The sequence below is a fragment of the Rhamphochromis longiceps genome, linkage group LG20 (assembly GCF_057381845.1).
Source record: "Rhamphochromis longiceps isolate RC_006_pf linkage group LG20, R_longiceps_female_GT1.1, whole genome shotgun sequence".
NCBI lineage: Eukaryota > Metazoa > Chordata > Actinopteri > Cichliformes > Cichlidae > Rhamphochromis > Rhamphochromis longiceps.
In genome coordinates, this window is record NC_140576.1 from 4,341,372 (window position 1) to 4,365,282 (window position 23,911).

The window sequence follows — 23,911 nt, forward strand, 5'->3', positions numbered from 1 at the left end:
CTGTTTACATTCCACCAGATGCTAATGCTAAGCTAGCGTTAGCACAACTGAGCAGCAGCATCAATAACAGCCTGGTAGCACACCCGGACAGTGTCTTTATTGCGGCTGGGGATTTTAATCACGCGGACCTGAAATCTGTACTTCACAATTTCCACCGAAATGTGAAGTGTGCTACCAGAGGAGATAGAACTTTGGACCAGGTGTACACCAACATGGCGAACGCATACAGAGCCCAGGCCTATCCCCACCTGGGTCTGTCAGACCATCTCTCCCTTCTGCTACACCCAATATACACACAAAAGATCAAGAGCACTGGGATTACAACCAAAACCGTGAGAACATGGCCGCAGGATGCTATTCCGATGCTTCAGGACTGTTTCCACTGCACAGACTGGGAGGTATTCAAGGTGCAGGACACTGACAATCGTGTCGCATTGGACAGTTACACCTCCACTGTCTTGGACTACATCTGTTTCTGTGTGGACAATGTAACAACTTGGAAACGACTCCGTGTGTTCCCTAATAATCCACCCTGGATGACACACAGAGTTCAACAACTTACAGGAGGCATACAGTGCTGCCAGGGCTAACCTGAGAAGAGGCATCAAGACTGCCAAGCAGCAGCACAGGAGGCGTATCGAGGCCAGGTTTGAGAACATCACAAACCCAAAGCAGGTCTGGGAAGGCATCAGGGCTATCACGGACTACAAAAGGAGAACACCATCACCCTCAGCCGATAGTCCTACTCTGGCTGAGGACCTAAACCTCTTTTATGCCCGCTTTGATAGGGAGAACACCGACCCTGTCCTGTCCCCTCTCCCCTCAACCGACCCTGCTCCGGTCCTGAGCACTCATGAGCTGAGGCGTGTGTTCCGGAGCATTAACACCAGGAAGGCGGCCGGGCCGGATGGAGTGCTGGGCCGGGTGCTAAAAGACTGTGCTGCGGACCTGGCGGACGTCTTCACCTCTATATATAACACCTCGCTGTCCTGTTCACTGGTACCATCCTGTTTCAAAGCAGCAACCATCGTTCCCATCCCAAAACAGTCAAATGTCACATGTCTGAACGATTTCAGACCTGTGGCACTCACCCCCATTCCCGCCAAATGCCTGGAGAGACTGGTCATTAAAGGCAGGCGTCCCAGCAGCAGCAGAAGAGTCGGCAATTTATCTTGGCTGCCTCCCAGTTTAAATCCTGCTATGACTGCGTAACCTTCGGATATTAATGGGTTTTAGGAATGTCCACATTAAGATCCACATGCTAGCAGGCACTTGTTAGTGAAAGCACAATTCCTCCTCCAGTCCTCAGATGGCCTCACCTGTGCTCTGGTCATCCTCCCAAAGGTCAGTGCCGACAGAGCAGGGAAAGCCTTCTGCTCGCGGTGACGAAGGAGTAGTAGCGCGTTGTGCTTCTGTAATCATGCCTGCTCATTTAAAGTGGTTGTAAAAGGGCATCCATAAATAAATAAATTACCGGGCTAAAACAAGGGCTTTGTCCTGTCCTCGCTTTTCAGTCTTTGTGATCTGCAGCCTCAGGGTTGAGATGCGCCACTGGGACAAAGGGAAGGGTTACAATAGGGAGGGGACTATAAGTGACGAATAAGTGGTTTAGGGTCTCTTCCAACCGCTCCGGATCAACGCGTCCGCTCGCAGGAAAGGCTGGTTTCGGAGATCTGTGAGTAGGCATGGAGAGGGGGGGTGAGAGACAGGGGGACACACATGTTAGACGACCAAGAGGTCAATCTGGACATTTGCTTCTGTTTACATCTCAATTTCTTAAGAGTGTTTTTAAGCAAGAAGAGCAGAGGATGTACACTCAGTTCTCACTTTATTAGGTACACCTAATTTATATCAGTTGTTCCCTCATTTCTGTAAATGAGGTTAAGCTAAAAAAAAGAAAAGCAAATAGGAACACCTTACTGTATAATGCAGTACATGAAAACAGCACCACAAACCATATTTCCTCTTTTTTACAATGAAGATGAAACTATGAAAAGTTGCCTTTATTGCAGGACTGTTGTTAGTCTGCATTAGTTTGAGCTCCCTAATAAACTGACAACTGAGTGTTTATTGTTATAATTTTCAAATCCAGAAAATCTGGAAACACTTGTGCAGTTAAAACTTTGGGTTAAAGCTGAAATTGTCCATAAGAGCTACAAAATTAGCAAATGTGGCAGGAATGCCACATTCCCATAGCCTTGTATTTCAACTGCTAGAAGTTGTGCTTCAAAACGGAGAAATTCAAGGCTTTGAGACGGTGATTTTGGCAAATCAGTAACACTAAACAATGAGGACGTTACAAAGTAACCACTCTGGTTATGATACAGTGGTCAACAAGCTCTTGAGTTTGCAGATTACCAAACAGGATGGCTGTCACAGAGGAAACAAAAGTGTGGATACAGACTGTGTTCACGTAAGTTTGATTCTGTTTTCTTCTAGAGCCTGTTGACCAAATAGCTGTTGAGCACACCGCAGATGACATTTAGCACAGACAAACATGGCGGACGCTGCCGACTGGTGAGAGGTAAATAAACAATGGACAACATGCAACACGTAACAGGAAGGGGTGAGGATGCCATGGGTTACCGGTCCGTTGCCATGGTAACCGGTCCGTTGCCATGGGTTACCTGTCCGTTGCCATGCGTTTACATGTGTTGTTATGGGTTAACTGTCCGTTGCCATGCGTTTACATGCGTTGTTATGGGTTAACTGTCCGTTGCCATGGGTTATCTGTCCGTTGCCATGCGTTAACATGCGTTGTTATGGGTTAACTGTCCGTTGCCATGGGTTATCTGTCCGTTGCCATGCGTTTACATGCGTTGTTATGGGTTAACTGTCCGTTGCCATGCGTTTACATGCGTTGTTATGGGTTAACTGTCCGTTGCCATGGGTTACCGGTCCGTTGCCATGGTAACCGGTCCGTTGCCATGGTAACCGGTCCGTTGCCATGGGTTATCTGTCCGTTGCCATGCGTTTACATGCGTTGTTATGGGTTAACTGTCCGTTGCCATGCGTTTACATGCGTTGTTATGGGTTAACTGTCCGTTGTCATGGGTTACCGGTCCGTTGCCATGGTAACCGGTCCGTTGCCATGGGTTACCGGTCCGTTGCCATGGTAACCGGTCCGTTGCCATGGGTTACCTGACCGTTGCCATGGGTTAACTGTCCGTTGCCATGCGTTAACTGTCCGTTGCCATGCGTTTACATGTGTTGTTATGGGTTAACTGTCCGTTGCCATGCGTTTACATGCGTTGTTATGGGTTAACTGTCCGTTGCCATGGGTTATCTGTCCATTGCCATGCGTTAACATGCGTTGTTATGGGTTAACTGTCCGTTGCCATGGGTTATCTGTCCGTTGCCATGCGTTTACATGCGTTGTTATGGGTTAACTGTCCGTTGCCATGCGTTTACATGCGTTGTTATGGGTTAACTGTCCGTTGCCATGGGTTATCTGTCCGTTGCCATGCGTTAACATGCGTTGTTATGGGTTAACTGTCCGTTGCCATGGGTTATCTGTCCGTTGCCATGCGTTTACATGCGTTGTTATGGGTTAACTGTCCGTTGCCATGCGTTTACATGCGTTGTTATGGATTAACTGTCCGTTGCCATGGGTTACCGGTCCGTTGCCATGGTAACCGGTCCGTTGCCATGGTAACCGGTCCGTTGCCATGGGTTACCTGACCGTTGCCATGGGTTAACTGTCCGTTGCCATGCGTTAACTGTCCGTTGCCATGCGTTTACATGTGTTGTTATGGGTTAACTGTCCGTTGCCATGCGTTTACATGCGTTGTTATGGGTTAACTGTCCGTTGCCATGGGTTATCTGTCCGTTGCCATGCGTTTACATGCGTTATTATGGGTTAACTGTCCGTTGCCATGCGTTTACATGCGTTGTTATGGGTTAACTGTCCGTTGCCATGGGTTACCGGTCCGTTGCCATGGTAACCGGTCCGTTGCCATGGGTTACCGGTCCGTTGCCATGGTAACCGGTCCGTTGCCATGGTAACCGGTCCGTTGCCATGGGTTACCTGACCGTTGCCATGGGTTAACTGTCCGTTGCCATGCGTTAACTGTCCGTTGCCATGCATTTACATGCGTTGTTATGGGTTAACTGTCCGTTGCCATGGGTTATATGACCGTTGCCATGCGTTAACTGTCCGTTGCCATGCGTTAACATGTGTTGTTATGGATTAACTGTCCGTTGCCATGGGTTACCGGTCCGTTGCCATGGTAACCGGTCCGTTGCCATGGTAACCGGTCCGTTGCCATGGGTTACCTGACCGTTGCCATGGGTTAACTGTCCGTTGCCATGCGTTAACTGTCCGTTGCCATGCGTTTACATGTGTTGTTATGGGTTAACTGTCCGTTGCCATGCGTTTACATGCGTTGTTATGGGTTAACTGTCCGTTGCCATGGGTTATCTGTCCGTTGCCATGCGTTTACATGCGTTATTATGGGTTAACTGTCCGTTGCCATGCGTTTACATGCGTTGTTATGGGTTAACTGTCCGTTGCCATGGGTTACCGGTCCGTTGCCATGGTAACCGGTCCGTTGCCATGGGTTACCGGTCCGTTGCCATGGTAACCGGTCCGTTGCCATGGTAACCGGTCCGTTGCCATGGGTTACCTGACCGTTGCCATGGGTTAACTGTCCGTTGCCATGCGTTAACTGTCCGTTGCCATGCATTTACATGCGTTGTTATGGGTTAACTGTCCGTTGCCATGGGTTATATGACCGTTGCCATGCGTTAACTGTCCGTTGCCATGCGTTAACATGTGTTGTTATGGGTTAACTGTCCGTTGCCATGCGTTTACATGCGTTGTTATGGGTTAACTGTCCGTTGCCATGGGTTATATGACCGTTGCCATGCGTTAACTGTCCGTTGCCATGCGTTTACATGTGTTGTTATGGGTTAACTGTCCGTTGCCATGCGTTTACATGCGTTGTTATGGGTTAACTGTCCGTTGCCATGGGTTATCTGTCCGTTGCCATGCGTTTACATGCGTTGTTATGGGTTATCTGTCCGTTGCCATGCGTTTACATGCGTTGTTATGGGTTAACTGTCCGTTGCCATGGGTTATATGACCGTTGCCATGCGTTAACATGAGTTGTTATGGGTTAACTGTCCGTTGCCATGGGTTATATGACCGTTGCCATGGGTTAACTGTCCGTTGCCATGCGTTAACTGTCCGTTGCCATGCGTTTACATGTGTTGTTATGGGTTAACTGTCCGTTGCCATGCGTTTACGTGCGTTGTTATGGGTTAACTGTCCGTTGCCATGGGTTATCTGTCCGTTGCCATGCGTTTACATGCGTTGTTATGGGTTATCTGTCCGTTGCCATGCGTTTACATGCGTTGTTATGGGTTAACTGTCCGTTGCCATGCGTTTACATGCGTTGTTATGGATTAACTGTCCGTTGCCATGGGTTACCGGTCCGTTGCCATGGTAACCGGTCCGTTGCCATGGGTTACCGGTCCGTTGCCATGGTAACCGGTCCGTTGCCATGGTAACCGGTCCGTTGCCATGGTAACCGGTCCGTTGCCATGGGTTACCTGACCGTTGCCATGGGTTAACTGTCCGTTGCCATGCGTTTACATGCGTTGTTATGGGTTATCTGTCCGTTGCCATGCGTTTACATGCGTTGTTATGGGTTAACTGTCCGTTGCCATGGGTTATATGACCGTTGCCATGCGTTAACATGAGTTGTTATGGGTTAACTGTCCGTTGCCATGGGTTATATGACCGTTGCCATGGGTTAACTGTCCGTTGCCATGCGTTAACTGTCCGTTGCCATGCGTTTACATGTGTTGTTATGGGTTAACTGTCCGTTGCCATGCGTTTACGTGCGTTGTTATGGGTTAACTGTCCGTTGCCATGGGTTATCTGTCCGTTGCCATGCGTTTACATGCGTTGTTATGGGTTATCTGTCCGTTGCCATGCGTTTACATGCGTTGTTATGGGTTAACTGTCCGTTGCCATGCGTTTACATGCGTTGTTATGGATTAACTGTCCGTTGCCATGGGTTACCGGTCCGTTGCCATGGTAACCGGTCCGTTGCCATGGGTTACCGGTCCGTTGCCATGGTAACCGGTCCGTTGCCATGGTAACCGGTCCGTTGCCATGGTAACCGGTCCGTTGCCATGGGTTACCTGACCGTTGCCATGGGTTAACTGTCCGTTGCCATGCGTTTACATGCGTTGTTATGGGTTAACTGTCCGTTGCCATGCGTTTACATGCGTTGTTATGGGTTAACTGTCCGTTGCCATGGGTTATCTGTCCGTTGCCATGCGTTAACATGCGTTGTTATGGGTTAACTGTCCGTTGCCATGGGTTATCTGTCCGTTGCCATGCGTTTACATGCGTTGTTATGGGTTAACTGTCCGTTGCCATGCGTTTACATGTGTTGTTATGGGTTAACTGTCCGTTGCCATGGGTTACCGGTCCGTTGCCATGGTAACCGGTCCGTTGCCATGGTAACCGGTCCGTTGCCATGGGTTATCTGTCCGTTGCCATGCGTTTACATGCGTTGTTATGGGTTAACTGTCCGTTGCCATGCGTTTACATGCGTTGTTATGGGTTAACTGTCCGTTGCCATGGGTTACCGGTCCGTTGCCATGGTAACCGGTCCGTTGCCATGGGTTACCGGTCCGTTGCCATGGTAACCGGTCCGTTGCCATGGGTTACCTGACCGTTGCCATGGGTTAACTGTCCGTTGCCATGCGTTAACTGTCCGTTGCCATGCGTTTACATGTGTTGTTATGGGTTAACTGTCCGTTGCCATGCGTTTACATGCGTTGTTATGGGTTAACTGTCCGTTGCCATGAGTTATCTGTCCGTTGCCATGCGTTTACATGCGTTGTTATGGGTTAACTGTCCGTTGCCATGCGTTTACATGCGTTGTTATGGGTTAACTGTCCGTTGCCATGGGTTATCTGTCCGTTGCCATGCGTTAACATGCGTTGTTATGGGTTAACTGTCCGTTGCCATGGGTTATCTGTCCGTTGCCATGCGTTTACATGCGTTGTTATGGGTTAACTGTCCGTTGCCATGCGTTTACATGCGTTGTTATGGATTAACTGTCCGTTGCCATGGGTTACCGGTCCGTTGCCATGGTAACCGGTCCGTTGCCATGGTAACCGGTCCGTTGCCATGGTAACCGGTCCGTTGCCATGGGTTACCTGACCGTTGCCATGGGTTAACTGTCCGTTGCCATGCGTTAACTGTCCGTTGCCATGCGTTTACATGTGTTGTTATGGGTTAACTGTCCGTTGCCATGCGTTTACATGCGTTGTTATGGGTTAACTGTCCGTTGCCATGGGTTATCTGTCCGTTGCCATGCGTTTACATGCGTTGTTATGGGTTAACTGTCCGTTGCCATGGGTTATATGACCGTTGCCATGCGTTAACTGTCCGTTGCCATGCGTTTACATGTGTTGTTATGGGTTAACTGTCCGTTGCCATGCGTTTACATGCGTTGTTATGGGTTAACTGTCCGTTGCCATGGGTTATCTGTCCGTTGCCATGCGTTTACATGCGTTGTTATGGGTTATCTGTCCGTTGCCATGCGTTTACATGCGTTGTTATGGGTTAACTGTCCGTTGCCATGGGTTATATGACCGTTGCCATGCGTTAACATGAGTTGTTATGGGTTAACTGTCCGTTGCCATGGGTTATATGACCGTTGCCATGCGTTAACTGTCCGTTGCCATGCGTTTACGTGTGTTGTTATGGGTTAACTGTCCGTTGCCATGCGTTTACGTGCGTTGTTATGGGTTAACTGTCCGTTGCCATGGGTTATCTGTCCGTTGCCATGCGTTTACATGCGTTGTTATGGGTTATCTGTCCGTTGCCATGCGTTTACATGCGTTGTTATGGGTTAACTGTCCGTTGCCATGCGTTTACATGCGTTGTTATGGATTAACTGTCCGTTGCCATGGGTTACCGGTCCGTTGCCATGGTAACCGGTCCGTTGCCATGGGTTACCGGTCCGTTGCCATGGTAACCGGTCCGTTGCCATGGTAACCGGTCCGTTGCCATGGTAACCGGTCCGTTGCCATGGGTTACCTGACCGTTGCCATGGGTTAACTGTCCGTTGCCATGCGTTTACATGCGTTGTTATGGGTTATCTGTCCGTTGCCATGCGTTTACATGCGTTGTTATGGGTTAACTGTCCGTTGCCATGGGTTATATGACCGTTGCCATGCGTTAACATGAGTTGTTATGGGTTAACTGTCCGTTGCCATGGGTTATATGACCGTTGCCATGGGTTAACTGTCCGTTGCCATGCGTTAACTGTCCGTTGCCATGCGTTTACATGTGTTGTTATGGGTTAACTGTCCGTTGCCATGCGTTTACGTGCGTTGTTATGGGTTAACTGTCCGTTGCCATGGGTTATCTGTCCGTTGCCATGCGTTTACATGCGTTGTTATGGGTTATCTGTCCGTTGCCATGCGTTTACATGCGTTGTTATGGGTTAACTGTCCGTTGCCATGCGTTTACATGCGTTGTTATGGATTAACTGTCCGTTGCCATGGGTTACCGGTCCGTTGCCATGGTAACCGGTCCGTTGCCATGGGTTACCGGTCCGTTGCCATGGTAACCGGTCCGTTGCCATGGTAACCGGTCCGTTGCCATGGTAACCGGTCCGTTGCCATGGGTTACCTGACCGTTGCCATGGGTTAACTGTCCGTTGCCATGCGTTTACATGCGTTGTTATGGGTTAACTGTCCGTTGCCATGGGTTATCTGTCCGTTGCCATGCGTTTACATGCGTTGTTATGGGTTATCTGTCCGTTGCCATGCGTTTACATGCGTTGTTATGGGTTAACTGTCCGTTGCCATGCGTTTACATGCGTTGTTATGGATTAACTGTCCATTGCCATGGGTTACCGGTCCGTTGCCATGGTAACCGGTCCGTTGCCATGGGTTACCGGTCCGTTGCCATGGTAACCGGTCCGTTGCCATGGTAACCGGTCCGTTGCCATGGTAACCGGTCCGTTGCCATGGGTTACCTGACCGTTGCCATGGGTTAACTGTCCGTTGCCATGCGTTTACATGCGTTGTTATGGGTTAACTGTCCGTTGCCATGCGTTTACATGCGTTGTTATGGGTTAACTGTCCGTTGCCATGGGTTATCTGTCCGTTGCCATGCGTTAACATGCGTTGTTATGGGTTAACTGTCCGTTGCCATGGGTTATCTGTCCGTTGCCATGCGTTTACATGCGTTGTTATGGGTTAACTGTCCGTTGCCATGCGTTTACATGCGTTGTTATGGGTTAACTGTCCGTTGCCATGCGTTTACATGCGTTGTTATGGGTTAACTGTCCGTTGCCATGGGTTATATGACCGTTGCCATGGGTTAACTGTCCGTTGCCATGCGTTAACTGTCCGTTGCCATGCATTTACATGCGTTGTTATGGGTTAACTGTCCGTTGCCATGCGTTTACATGCGTTGTTATGGGTTAACTGTCCGTTGCCATGGGTTATATGACCATTGCCATGCGTTTACATGCGTTGTTATGGGTTATCTGTCCGTTGCCATGCGTTTACATGCGTTGTTATGGGTTAACTGTCCGTTGCCATGCGTTTACATGCGTTGTTATGGATTAACTGTCCGTTGCCATGGGTTACCGGTCCGTTGCCATGGTAACCGGTCCGTTGCCATGGGTTACCGGTCCGTTGCCATGGTAACCGGTCCGTTGCCATGGTAACCGGTCCGTTGCCATGGGTTACCTGACCGTTGCCATGGGTTAACTGTCCGTTGCCATGCGTTAACTGTCCGTTGCCATGCGTTTACATGTGTTGTTATGGGTTAACTGTCCGTTGCCATGCGTTTACATGCGTTGTTATGGGTTAACTGTCCGTTGCCATGGGTTATATGACCGTTGCCATGGGTTAACTGTCCGTTGCCATGCGTTAACTGTCCGTTGCCATGCGTTAACATGTGTTGATATGGGTTAACTGTCCGTTGCCATGCGTTTACATGCGTTGTTATGGGTTAACTGTCCGTTGCCATGGGTTATATGACCGTTGCCATGCGTTAACATGCGTTGTTATGGGTTAACTGTCCGTTGCCATGGGTTATATGACTGTTGCCATGGGTTAACTGTCCGTTGCCATGCGTTAACTGTCCGTTGCCATGCGTTTACATGTGTTGTTATGGGTTAACTGTCCGTTGCCATGCGTTTACATGCGTTGTTATGGGTTAACTGTCCGTTGCCATGGGTTATCTGTCCGTTGCCATGCGTTTACATGCGTTGTTATGGGTTAACTGTCCGTTGCCATGCGTTTACATGCGTTGTTATGGGTTAACTGTCCGTTGCCATGCGCTAACTGTCCGTTGCCATGCGTTAACATGTGTTGTTATGGGTTAACTGTCCGTTGCCATGCGTTTACATGCGTTGTTATGGGTTAACTGTCCGTTGCCATGCGTTTACATGCGTTATTATGGGTTAACTGTCCGTTGCCATGCGTTTACATGCGTTGTTATGGGTTAACTGTCCGTTGCCATGGGTTACCGGTCCGTTGCCATGGTAACCGGTCCGTTGCCATGGTAACCGGTCCGTTGCCATGGGTTACCTGACCGTTGCCATGGGTTACCTGACCGTTGCCATGGGTTAACTGTCCGTTGCCATGCGTTAACATGCGTTGTTATGGGTTAACTGTCCGTTGCCATGGGTTATATGACCGTTGCCATGGGTTAACTGTCCGTTGCCATGCGTTAACTGTCCGTTGCCATGCGTTTACATGTGTTGTTATGGGTTAACTGTCCGTTGCCATGCGTTTACATGCGTTGTTATGGGTTATCTGTCCGTTGCCATGCGTTTACATGCGTTGTTATGGGTTAACTGTCCGTTGCCATGCGTTTACATGCGTTGTTATGGGTTAACTGTCCGTTGCCATGCGTTTACATGCGTTGTTATGGGTTAACTGTCCGTTGCCATGGTAACCGGTCCGTTGCCATGCGTTTACATGCGTTGTTATGGGTTAACTGTCCGTTGCCATGGGTTATCTGTCCGTTGCCATGCGTTTACATGCGTTGTTATGGGTTAACTGTCCGTTGCCATGCGTTTACATGCGTTGTTATGGGTTAACTGTCCGTTGCCATGGGTTATATGACCGTTGCCATGGGTTAACTGTCCGTTGCCATGCGTTAACTGTCCGTTGCCATGCATTTACATGCGTTGTTATGGGTTAACTGTCCGTTGCCATGCGTTAACTGTCCGTTGCCATGCGTTAACATGTGTTGTTATGGGTTAACTGTCCGTTGCCATGCGTTTACATGCGTTGTTATGGGTTAACTGTCCGTTGCCATGGGTTATATGACCGTTGCCATGCGTTTACATGCGTTGTTATGGGTTAACTGTCCGTTGCCATGCGTTTACATGCGTTGTTATGGGTTAACTGTCCGTTGCCATGGTAACCGGTCCGTTGCCATGCGTTTACATGCGTTGTTATGGGTTAACTGTCCGTTGCCATGGGTTATCTGTCCGTTGCCATGCGTTTACATGCGTTGTTATGGGTTAACTGTCCGTTGCCATGCGTTTACATGCGTTGTTATGGGTTAACTGTCCGTTGCCATGGGTTATATGACCGTTGCCATGGGTTAACTGTCCGTTGCCATGCGTTAACTGTCCGTTGCCATGCATTTACATGCGTTGTTATGGGTTAACTGTCCGTTGCCATGCGTTAACTGTCCGTTGCCATGCGTTAACATGTGTTGTTATGGGTTAACTGTCCGTTGCCATGCGTTTACATGCGTTGTTATGGGTTAACTGTCCGTTGCCATGGGTTATATGACCGTTGCCATGCGTTTACATGCGTTGTTATGGGTTATCTGTCCGTTGCCATGCGTTTACATGCGTTGTTATGGGTTAACTGTCCGTTGCCATGGGTTACCGGTCCGTTGCCATGGTAACCGGTCCGTTGCCATGGGTTACCGGTCCGTTGCCATGGGTTACCTGACCGTTGCCATGGGTTAACTGTCCGTTGCCATGCGTTTACATGCGTTGTTATGGGTTAACTGTCCGTTGCCATGGGTTATATGACCGTTGCCATGCGTTAACTGTCCGTTGCCATGCGTTAACATGTGTTGTTATGGGTTAACTGTCCGTTGCCATGTGTTAACTGTCCGTTGCCATGCGTTAACATGTGTTGTTATGGGTTAACTGTCCGTTGCCATGCGTTTACATGCGTTGTTATGGGTTAACTGTCCGTTGCCATGGGTTATATGACCGTTGCCATGCGTTAACATGCGTTGTTATGGGTTAACTGTCCGTTGCCATGGGTTATATGACCGTTGCCATGGGTTAACTGTCCGTTGCCATGCGTTAACTGTCCGTTGCCATGCGTTTACATGTGTTGTTATGGGTTAACTGTCCGTTGCCATGCGTTTACATGCGTTGTTATGGGTTAACTGTCCGTTGCCATGGGTTATCTGTCCGTTGCCATGCGTTTACATGCGTTGTTATGGGTTATCTGTCCGTTGCCATGCGTTTACATGCGTTGTTATGGGTTAACTGTCCGTTGCCATGCGTTTACATGCGTTGTTATGGATTAACTGTCCGTTGCCATGGGTTACCGGTCCGTTGCCATGGTAACCGGTCCGTTGCCATGGGTTACCGGTCCGTTGCCATGGGTTACCTGACCGTTGCCATGGGTTAACTGTCCGTTGCCATGCGTTTACATGCGTTGTTATGGGTTAACTGTCCGTTGCCATGGGTTATCTGTCCGTTGCCATGCGTTAACATGCGTTGTTATGGGTTAACTGTCCGTTGCCATGCGTTTACATGCGTTGTTATGGGTTAACTGTCCGTTGCCATGGGTTATATGACCGTTGCCATGGGTTAACTGTCCGTTGCCATGCGTTAACTGTCCGTTGCCATGCATTTACATGCGTTGTTATGGGTTAACTGTCCGTTGCCATGCGTTAACTGTCCGTTGCCATGCGTTAACATGTGTTGTTATGGGTTAACTGTCCGTTGCCATGCGTTTACATGCGTTGTTATGGGTTAACTGTCCGTTGCCATGGGTTATATGACCGTTGCCATGCGTTTACATGCGTTGTTATGGGTTATCTGTCCGTTGCCATGCGTTTACATGCGTTGTTATGGATTAACTGTCCGTTGCCATGGGTTACCGGTCCGTTGCCATGGGTTACCGGTCCGTTGCCATGGTAACCGGTCCGTTGCCATGGGTTACCTGACCGTTGCCATGGGTTAACTGTCCGTTGCCATGCGTTTACATGCGTTGTTATGGGTTAACTGTCCGTTGCCATGGGTTATCTGTCCGTTGCCATGCGTTTACATGCGTTGTTATGGGTTAACTGTCCGTTGCCATGCGTTTACATGCGTTGTTATGGGTTAACTGTACGTTGCCATGGGTTACCGGTCCGTTGCCATGGTAACCGGTCCGTTGCCATGGTAACCGGTCCGTTGCCATGGGTTACCGGTCCGTTGCCATGGTAACCGGTCCGTTGCCATGGGTTACCGGTCCGTTGCCATGGGTTACCTGACCGTTGCCATGGGTTAACTGTCCGTTGCCATGCGTTAACTGTCCGTTGCCATGCGTTTACATGTGTTGTTATGGGTTAACTGTCCGTTGCCATGCGTTTACATGCGTTGTTATGGGTTAACTGTCCGTTGCCATGGGTTATCTGTCCGTTGCCATGCATTAACATGCGTTGTTATGGGTTAACTGTCCGTTGCCATGGGTTATCTGTCCGTTGCCATGCGTTTACATGTGTTGTTATGGGTTAACTGTCCGTTGCCATGCGTTTACATGCGTTGTTATGGGTTAACTGTCCGTTGCCATGGGTTATATGACCGTTGCCATGGGTTAACTGTCCGTTGCCATGCGTTAACTGTCCGTTGCCATGCATTTACATGCGTTGTTTTGGGTTAACTGTCCGTTGCCATGCGTTAACTGTCCGTTGCCATGCGTTAACATGTGTTGTTATGGGTTAACTGTCCGTTGCCATGCGTTTACATGCGTTGTTATGGGTTAACTGTCCGTTGCCATGGGTTATATGACCGTTGCCATGCGTTAACATGCGTTGTTATGGGTTAACTGTCCGTTGCCATGGGTTATATGACCGTTGCCATGGGTTAACTGTCCGTTGCCATGCGTTAACTGTCCGTTGCCATGCGTTTACATGTGTTGTTATGGGTTAACTGTCCGTTGCCATGCGTTTACATGCGTTGTTATGGGTTAACTGTCCGTTGCCATGGGTTATCTGTCCGTTGCCATGCGTTTACATGCGTTGTTATGGGTTAACTGTCCGTTGCCATGGGTTATATGACCGTTGCCATGCGTTAACATGCGTTGTTATGGGTTAACTGTCCGTTGCCATGGGTTATATGACCGTTGCCATGGGTTAACTGTCCGTTGCCATGCGTTAACTGTCCGTTGCCATGCGTTTACATGTGTTGTTATGGGTTAACTGTCCGTTGCCATGCGTTTACATGCGTTGTTATGGGTTAACTGTCCGTTGCCATGGGTTATATGACCGTTGCCATGCGTTTACATGCGTTGTTATGGGTTAACTGTCCGTTGCCATGCGTTTACATGCGTTGTTATGGGTTAACTGTCCGTTGCCATGGTAACCGGTCCGTTGCCATGCGTTTACATGCGTTGTTATGGGTTAACTGTCCGTTGCCATGGGTTATCTGTCCGTTGCCATGCGTTTACATGCGTTGTTATGGGTTAACTGTCCGTTGCCATGCGTTTACATGCGTTGTTATGGGTTAACTGTCCGTTGCCATGGGTTATATGACCGTTGCCATGGGTTAACTGTCCGTTGCCATGCGTTAACTGTCCGTTGCCATGCATTTACATGCGTTGTTATGGGTTAACTGTCCGTTGCCATGCGTTAACTGTCCGTTGCCATGCGTTAACATGTGTTGTTATGGGTTAACTGTCCGTTGCCATGCGTTTACATGCGTTGTTATGGGTTAACTGTCCGTTGCCATGGGTTATATGACCGTTGCCATGCGTTTACATGCGTTGTTATGGGTTATCTGTCCGTTGCCATGCGTTTACATGCGTTGTTATGGGTTAACTGTCCGTTGCCATGGGTTACCGGTCCGTTGCCATGGTAACCGGTCCGTTGCCATGGGTTACCGGTCCGTTGCCATGGGTTACCTGACCGTTGCCATGGGTTAACTGTCCGTTGCCATGCGTTTACATGCGTTGTTATGGGTTAACTGTCCGTTGCCATGGGTTATATGACCGTTGCCATGCGTTAACTGTCCGTTGCCATGCGTTAACATGTGTTGTTATGGGTTAACTGTCCGTTGCCATGCGTTAACTGTCCGTTGCCATGCGTTAACATGTGTTGTTATGGGTTAACTGTCCGTTGCCATGCGTTTACATGCGTTGTTATGGGTTAACTGTCCGTTGCCATGGGTTATATGACCGTTGCCATGCGTTAACATGCGTTGTTATGGGTTAACTGTCCGTTGCCATGGGTTATATGACCGTTGCCATGGGTTAACTGTCCGTTGCCATGCGTTAACTGTCCGTTGCCATGCGTTTACATGTGTTGTTATGGGTTAACTGTCCGTTGCCATGCGTTTACATGCGTTGTTATGGGTTAACTGTCCGTTGCCATGGGTTATCTGTCCGTTGCCATGCGTTTACATGCGTTGTTATGGGTTATCTGTCCGTTGCCATGCGTTTACATGCGTTGTTATGGGTTAACTGTCCGTTGCCATGCGTTTACATGCGTTGTTATGGATTAACTGTCCGTTGCCATGGGTTACCGGTCCGTTGCCATGGTAACCGGTCCGTTGCCATGGGTTACCGGTCCGTTGCCATGGGTTACCTGACCGTTGCCATGGGTTAACTGTCCGTTGCCATGCGTTTACATGCGTTGTTATGGGTTAACTGTCCGTTGCCATGGGTTATCTGTCCGTTGCCATGCGTTAACATGCGTTGTTATGGGTTAACTGTCCGTTGCCATGCGTTTACATGCGTTGTTATGGGTTAACTGTCCGTTGCCATGGGTTATATGACCGTTGCCATGGGTTAACTGTCCGTTGCCATGCGTTAACTGTCCGTTGCCATGCATTTACATGCGTTGTTATGGGTTAACTGTCCGTTGCCATGCGTTAACTGTCCGTTGCCATGCGTTAACATGTGTTGTTATGGGTTAACTGTCCGTTGCCATGCGTTTACATGCGTTGTTATGGGTTAACTGTCCGTTGCCATGGGTTATATGACCGTTGCCATGCGTTTACATGCGTTGTTATGGGTTATCTGTCCGTTGCCATGCGTTTACATGCGTTGTTATGGATTAACTGTCCGTTGCCATGGGTTACCGGTCCGTTGCCATGGGTTACCGGTCCGTTGCCATGGTAACCGGTCCGTTGCCATGGGTTACCTGACCGTTGCCATGGGTTAACTGTCCGTTGCCATGCGTTTACATGCGTTGTTATGGGTTAACTGTCCGTTGCCATGGGTTATCTGTCCGTTGCCATGCGTTTACATGCGTTGTTATGGGTTAACTGTCCGTTGCCATGCGTTTACATGCGTTGTTATGGGTTAACTGTACGTTGCCATGGGTTACCGGTCCGTTGCCATGGTAACCGGTCCGTTGCCATGGTAACCGGTCCGTTGCCATGGGTTACCGGTCCGTTGCCATGGTAACCGGTCCGTTGCCATGGGTTACCGGTCCGTTGCCATGGGTTACCTGACCGTTGCCATGGGTTAACTGTCCGTTGCCATGCGTTAACTGTCCGTTGCCATGCGTTTACATGTGTTGTTATGGGTTAACTGTCCGTTGCCATGCGTTTACATGCGTTGTTATGGGTTAACTGTCCGTTGCCATGGGTTATCTGTCCGTTGCCATGCATTAACATGCGTTGTTATGGGTTAACTGTCCGTTGCCATGGGTTATCTGTCCGTTGCCATGCGTTTACATGTGTTGTTATGGGTTAACTGTCCGTTGCCATGCGTTTACATGCGTTGTTATGGGTTAACTGTCCGTTGCCATGGGTTATATGACCGTTGCCATGGGTTAACTGTCCGTTGCCATGCGTTAACTGTCCGTTGCCATGCATTTACATGCGTTGTTTTGGGTTAACTGTCCGTTGCCATGCGTTAACTGTCCGTTGCCATGCGTTAACATGTGTTGTTATGGGTTAACTGTCCGTTGCCATGCGTTTACATGCGTTGTTATGGGTTAACTGTCCGTTGCCATGGGTTATATGACCGTTGCCATGCGTTAACATGCGTTGTTATGGGTTAACTGTCCGTTGCCATGGGTTATATGACCGTTGCCATGGGTTAACTGTCCGTTGCCATGCGTTAACTGTCCGTTGCCATGCGTTTACATGTGTTGTTATGGGTTAACTGTCCGTTGCCATGCGTTTACATGCGTTGTTATGGGTTAACTGTCCGTTGCCATGGGTTATCTGTCCGTTGCCATGCGTTTACATGCGTTGTTATGGGTTAACTGTCCGTTGCCATGCGTTTACATGCGTTGTTATGGGTTAACTGTCCGTTGCCATGCGTTTACATGCGTTGTTATGGGTTAACTGTCCGTTGCCATGGGTTATCTGTCCGTTGCCATGCGTTAACATGCGTTGTTATGGGTTAACTGTCCGTTGCCATGCGTTTACATGTGTTGTTATGGGTTAACTGTCCGTTGCCATGCGTTTACATGCGTTGTTATGGGTTAACTGTCCGTTGCCATGGGTTACCGGTCCGTTGCCATGGTAACCGGTCCGTTGCCATGGGTTACCGGTCCGTTGCCATGGTAACCGGTCCGTTGCCATGGGTTACCTGACCGTTGCCATGGGTTAACTGTCCGTTGCCATGCGTTAACTGTCCGTTGCCATGCGTTTACATGTGTTGTTATGGGTTAACTGTCCGTTGCCATGCGTTTACATGCGTTGTTATGGGTTAACTGTCCGTTGCCATGGGTTATATGACCGTTGCCATGGGTTAACTGTCCGTTGCCATGCATTAACTGTCCGTTGCCATGCGTTAACATGTGTTGTTATGGGTTAACTGTCCGTTGCCATGCGTTTACATGCGTTGTTATGGGTTAACTGTCCGTTGCCATGGGTTATCTGTCCGTTGCCATGCGTTAACATGCGTTGTTATGGGTTAACTGTCCGTTGCCATGGGTTATCTGTCCGTTGCCATGCGTTTACATGCGTTGTTATGGGTTAACTGTCCGTTGCCATGCGTTTACATGCGTTGTTATGGGTTAACTGTCCGTTGCCATGGGTTACCGGTCCGTTGCCATGGTAACCGGTCCGTTGCCATGGGTTACCGGTCCGTTGCCATGGTAACGGTCCGTTGCCATGGGTTACCTGACCGTTGCCATGGGTTAACTGTCCGTTGCCATGGGTTAACATGCGTTGTTATGGGTTAACTGTCCGTTGCCATGGGTTATCTGTCCGTTGCCATGCGTTTACATGCGTTGTTATGGGTTAACTGTCCGTTGCCATGGTGATGTAAGTGTTAAGGCTTCTGCGAGAATGGTGGAACCTGCTTACAGACCTCCAACGGCACCAAACTTTGTCTGTGCCCCACCAAGTACGTCGGGCACCAGTGTGAGCTGGACAAATGTCAGTTCTGCGGAACGGGCAAATGTTTGACGTCAGCCTCAGGGGAGGTTTCCTGCAGGTGAGTATCGTGTGGGACGTGGTTACTGTGCTACATCGATTAGACTTGGATTTGTAAATATTTGCTGGCTTTTATTTTGAACTGCCAGAATATTCTTCACCCAAGGTCACCCAGCAATCTCTGGATTTTGTGCTTCCTAACAGTGCACAGCATGGAATATATCATTCTGAAATCGTGGGAATCATTATTATTATTGTTATTCTGCTGCATTAGGATCTTCTTTAATATTTTTTTCCTGTATGTTTGAAGCTGTCCAAATGGTCAGATCCAACGCAGCTGCTATACCTGTTCAAACTACTGCGCACATGGACAGTGTTCAGTAGACAATCGCACACTGCTGCCACAGTGCACGTAAGATCCCAGTAGACATTAACAGGCATATATATAATATTTTATTGTTTTAATGTCTGCTTAGCACACTTACCCACATATCCACTGTGTACCTCTATAACCAGGTGTGCTGTTGGATGGAGGGGATACAGATGTGATATCACAGCTCCTATAGAGTCTCATACTTCTAGTGGTAGTAAGTCAGCCACTCCCTGACCAAATCAAAGTTTGTTCATAGAACATGCACTTTGGTCCTATTTGCTTATCATTATTTGTTCACTCATAGGTACTGCGTCAATCATCGTCCCAGTGCTGCTGCTGCTGTTGCTGGCATTGCTGGTGGTTGGTGCCATCTTGTGGTACAAGCAGAGAATGCGTGGGTGAGTACTAGTTCGGGACGCTTTTTCATCTTTAAAAAATTCAAACTCCATTTGTCATCTGGTCCTCACCGTTCTGGTCTTTCTTTCTCTCTTACCTTTTGATAACCATCTATTTCCCTGTCTCCCAGGTCTCTATGCCCGGGCAAATCTCGTTCTCAGTGCTCGCGGTAACTTGATAGGGTTACATAATTCACCTGTTGACCCCCAATTCCTCTCCTCTCCTTTCCCTAAAATACAGTCAGACTGCCTTTGCTATGCTTTTGTCTATCCTTTTGTCCATTCTGTCGTTCAGTGCCGAAATCTTTCCATTGTCCTCGCTTGCCATCTTCTGTTTGGCTTCCATGGGGTTTCCCACCCAACAACACAGGGGGCCTACTCACTCTGGAATAGCTCTGGTGATGCACGAGTAGTTGAACTTTTGACGTCCTCCCATTGTCCTCCATGCCTTTCCCTGTTTACATTTGTAAATATTAGGCTCAGGCAATGTGCTTGCAGAGTAAAATGTATAACTGTGCATCTCTGAAAAATGTTTATATGCAATCTAATCCAGCATTCTCCGCAATGGACATGCTGCAGTATATTCGATAGGTTTGATCAAATGGCCTTTTGACACAAAAGCTCATTTGAAAACCTTTGATATATGTTGTCTTGTTCTTGTCAATTGTACATAGCCAGTGCTGAGTGAATTTATGATATGGGTTTATGATAAGACACCTTTTAGTCACTCTAGCTTTCTTCTGAGGTTAGCACATCAATTCTTTTAAACAAGGGTCTGAATCTGCTTCTAAGATAATTGTTGATCTGTTTCTCTGCAGTGCCAAGGGCTTCCAGCACCACCGAATGACCAACGGGGCCATGAATGTTGAGATTGGAAACCCTGCCTATAAGATCTATGAAGGAGATCCTGATGATGATGCTGGGGAACTTCTGGACTCCGACTTTGCTTTAGACCCAGACAAGGTAACAAAGCTTAAAAAAGCAGTTTCATTACAAAATATCTGAAAATGCCTGGTAGTGGCTAACCATGCAGATATTTCCACATTTATGAGTCCTTTTGTGAGTTTTTTTTTTTTTTAATGAATTGGTTTTGGTTGTGGAGTCATTATAGACAGTAAATAGACCCTTCTTTGTGATCTAAAGAACACTGGATGAAAGTAGCTGGGTTTCTCAATATATTCCTGTCCTTTGGACGTCTAGTGAAAAACAGTTTTCTGTCTTGACTGATCTGTAATCACTTTTCTACATTTATATCCAGTTTTTTGCCATCGAGATCACCACAGTCCAAATGCAAAAGCTTTAAAGCAAGACTTAGGAAACCAGTGGGTGTCGTTATGGTATTTACTTCTGGCATCTGTAATGAATTTTGGAATGAATATTGTTAGAATTATGTGAATCATATACTTTAGTTCTGATGAGTGGCTCCATAGTCTCATGGTTTACACGTTGTGGCTCGAGTGGTTTGTATACAGATCAATGCTTGGGCAAGATACTGAACCCTGAGTTACCTCTGTGTGTGTGAATGCATTCAGCAGATAAAAGCACAAGGCACTATATAAATACCATTTCTTTTACATTCACCTAAGAAGTGAAAAAATCTCCAGTTTAATCCCAGCTGGAGACAAAAATCCCTTGGGGGTGTCAGGAACGGAAATCCACTGTGAATAAGGGGAGCAGCTGAATAAAGCTTTTATGCTGGAGCCCTCATGGTCACTATATTCAAACACTTTTCACCACAATCATAAAACATCAAATGAGGAATTGTCCATAAAGTCCTGAGTGCTTAAAAAGAAGTTGCAAGTTCTTCACTGGAAATACACCTACTGGTTTGTTGGGGGCAGACGATTAGTGCCCAGACTTTCAGAAACAAATAACCAAACACAGAAAACATAACAAACCACAAATGTCTGCCAGGGTTTCAGCACTGAGCTGGGAAACATCTTGTTATTTATGCGAGCTGAGCCTATTTGAATAAGAAAAATACTGCTTCTTTCACAATATACCAAATCTTTTCATTTCTTTTGCCTGAGTCACTGAGAAATTTTCTTCACTCCGCAGCCCACCAACTTCACGAACCCAGTGTATGCCACCCTGTACATGGGTGCCCACAACAGCCGCAATTCTCTGGCGAGCACTGATGAAAAGAAGGAGCTCCTCTCCCAGGTTGACGAGGACATGAGCGACCCCCTGGCATAGACCTCGGCATGGACTGAACTCTGCCAACATTGCCCTGCCTCGCCCAACCTAGAGCCAGCGAGCTCTCTCATTTTATGCCTTTACCAACTGAAAAGAAAAGCAACAAAAAAACATAAAAACGAGAACACTGTATAAAATGTATAAAATGAAGAACTACTTTTTTTAAGTGATTGCAGTATTATATTTTGTTCTTTGACAAAAAGGAAAACAAATCCTCTGGTGACGGAAAAGAAACCATTTTATAGACATTTTATCCAGTTCTTTTTCATTTTGCTCACTTCCTCACAACTTCTCTCTCTCACACACACACACACACACACACACACACACACACACACACACACACACACACACACACACACACACACACACACACACACACACCTTTCTCACGCATTCAGCCACTACCTCTGTGCAAATGTAAAAGATACAAATGGCAGTGGAACAATTTTAATTTTTTTATTTTTGTATAAATTGTGTAGGGGAAAAGAGAAAAAAAACATTTTTGTTCCATCCTAGAAAATGTTGCCAAGTCTTCGTTGTTCATGAAAGAGAGGAGATGCGTCAGTGCTCACCACGAATGCTTCCTGGATGCTGGTTCACATTTTGTGTATATGTATGTTTGCTACTGGAGGTCTTAGAGGGAAAGGCGAGGTGATATTTAACTGCACGTGTATGCACAAGAGACTCGGCATCTGATCTGTTGTTGCAAAGAGCTACATTCAAGTGATTGTCTTTTACCTCCTTGCACAGACTAAAGTTACATATATATATATATATTATAAATATATATATTTCCATATATATGAACCTATTAACAAAGTGTCTTGAAAATATACCCAGGAATACAAACATCAGTAACAAATAGCAGTCTGTACTTTTTAATGTTTTTCTTTTGTTTTTTTAAGTCATTGTATAATTGACATACTTTGTGTCACCGATGAATGAATCATGGCAGTGTGTTAGTGTGCGCTGGATGAAGATGATTGTAATTAAGTCCACATTCCAGGATGAAAAAGCCTGGGATGATATCCGTGGCCTTGGATTAGCCTACTGCAGGACACCCTGGACAGGAGCTGGGGCTTTGTTCTGAAACTCTTCTGGAGTAGAGACAAGCTTCTGTGAATTTCCGGTCATCCTCTAAAAAAAAAAAAGAACCTGCGACCAGTAATTAGCCGAGAACGGTTGCTTTCAACTTTTGTTCCTCGTCTTTTGATTGTAAACATACTTTCAGGAAAGGCCAGGGAGACCATCTGATGGTACGTACTTCTGTGGGAGGTTGGATTTTTTTTTTCTTTCCTTCACTGTATGTAATTACATGGACATGTAATTTAGGTTAATGCTCATTGTTAAGTGCATTCTCAGGAAGGAGACTGATCGGCTTCCTGATAAGCATTCCTTTCTCCATTCCTTTGCTTTGCTGCTAACCATCCGGATTTTTAGTCTGGGAAGTGTGGCTCTATGTCTCACTGCTCACCGTATTGCTTTTAATCACCTCAGCTTGTCAGCCATACCTACCATATCACTGCATGGTGCTCACACACACACAGACACACTTAACCAAGAGGAAACTCTGGCTTTAGTCCTCAAATGTTAACAGTATTCATCACATTTTTTCTTTAAATTCTGTTTTTTTTTCTTGCTTATTTGCTTTTAACATCCTGCTCTGTTAAATCGCCATGTAAGTTGGAACAATCATATTTCATTTGGAGAATTTCTTTAACTGGCAAAAACCCACGTTTGTGGTTCTGATTGTTTTGTTATAATTCGATTTCTTTTTGATATAAGGAATTAAATGGATTTTTATAGTAGAAATGTACGATGGCCGTGTCTGTCATTTGGAAAGATGGAGAGGAGAAGCAGTCTACTTCATACTTCAGTACATTAGGAAATAGCCTCACTTATCATTAAAGAATGAAGAAATAAAACACAAACATGTAGAAAGCACTTGTTTGGATGTTGCTTAATCTGGAAAGGCTTCTGAATTGTAATGAAAGTCTTTGGTCTTGTTACATAAATCATCATATTTATTAAACAGGAAGTGTTGTCTTTCAGTCAACAGACAATCCCAAGAATAGCTTTTTCTTAAAAAAAAAAGTATGTTTCTTTTGATTTCAGTACACACAAGAATAGTGTTTTATACAATCTTGAGCCAAATTTAAGTAGTGTTAAGATGTATTGCTCCCTTTGTGCCAATGTCATGCAAGTCTCTAAAGCTGTTAGGAGGAATAATCTGTATTAAAACGGATAAGAAAAAGAAGCTTTAAATGCACTTCATCCTTCATCTGTTAATAATACATTTAGAGCAGGCTAACCAAACAGCAAGTGTGCCTTTGAAACAGTAGTCCACCTGGAGTCTCCTTCATGCGTCT

At 47.1% G+C, this 23,911-nt stretch overlaps 1 protein-coding gene across 1 annotated transcript; it reads left to right on the forward strand.

Annotated features, from left to right (window-relative positions):
• Positions 1-212: 212 nt before the first annotated feature.
• On the forward strand, positions 213-21,946 carry LOC146644719 (low-density lipoprotein receptor-related protein 1-like). Its single transcript, XM_085394225.1, has 7 exons — positions 213-252; positions 18,477-18,636; positions 18,886-18,987; positions 19,092-19,162; positions 19,253-19,346; positions 20,162-20,306; positions 21,402-21,946. Exons 1-7 carry the CDS (start codon positions 213-215, stop codon positions 21,537-21,539), a joined length of 750 nt encoding a protein of 249 aa, XP_085250351.1. The 3' UTR covers positions 21,540-21,946.
• The last annotated feature ends 1,965 nt before the right edge of the window (positions 21,947-23,911 follow it).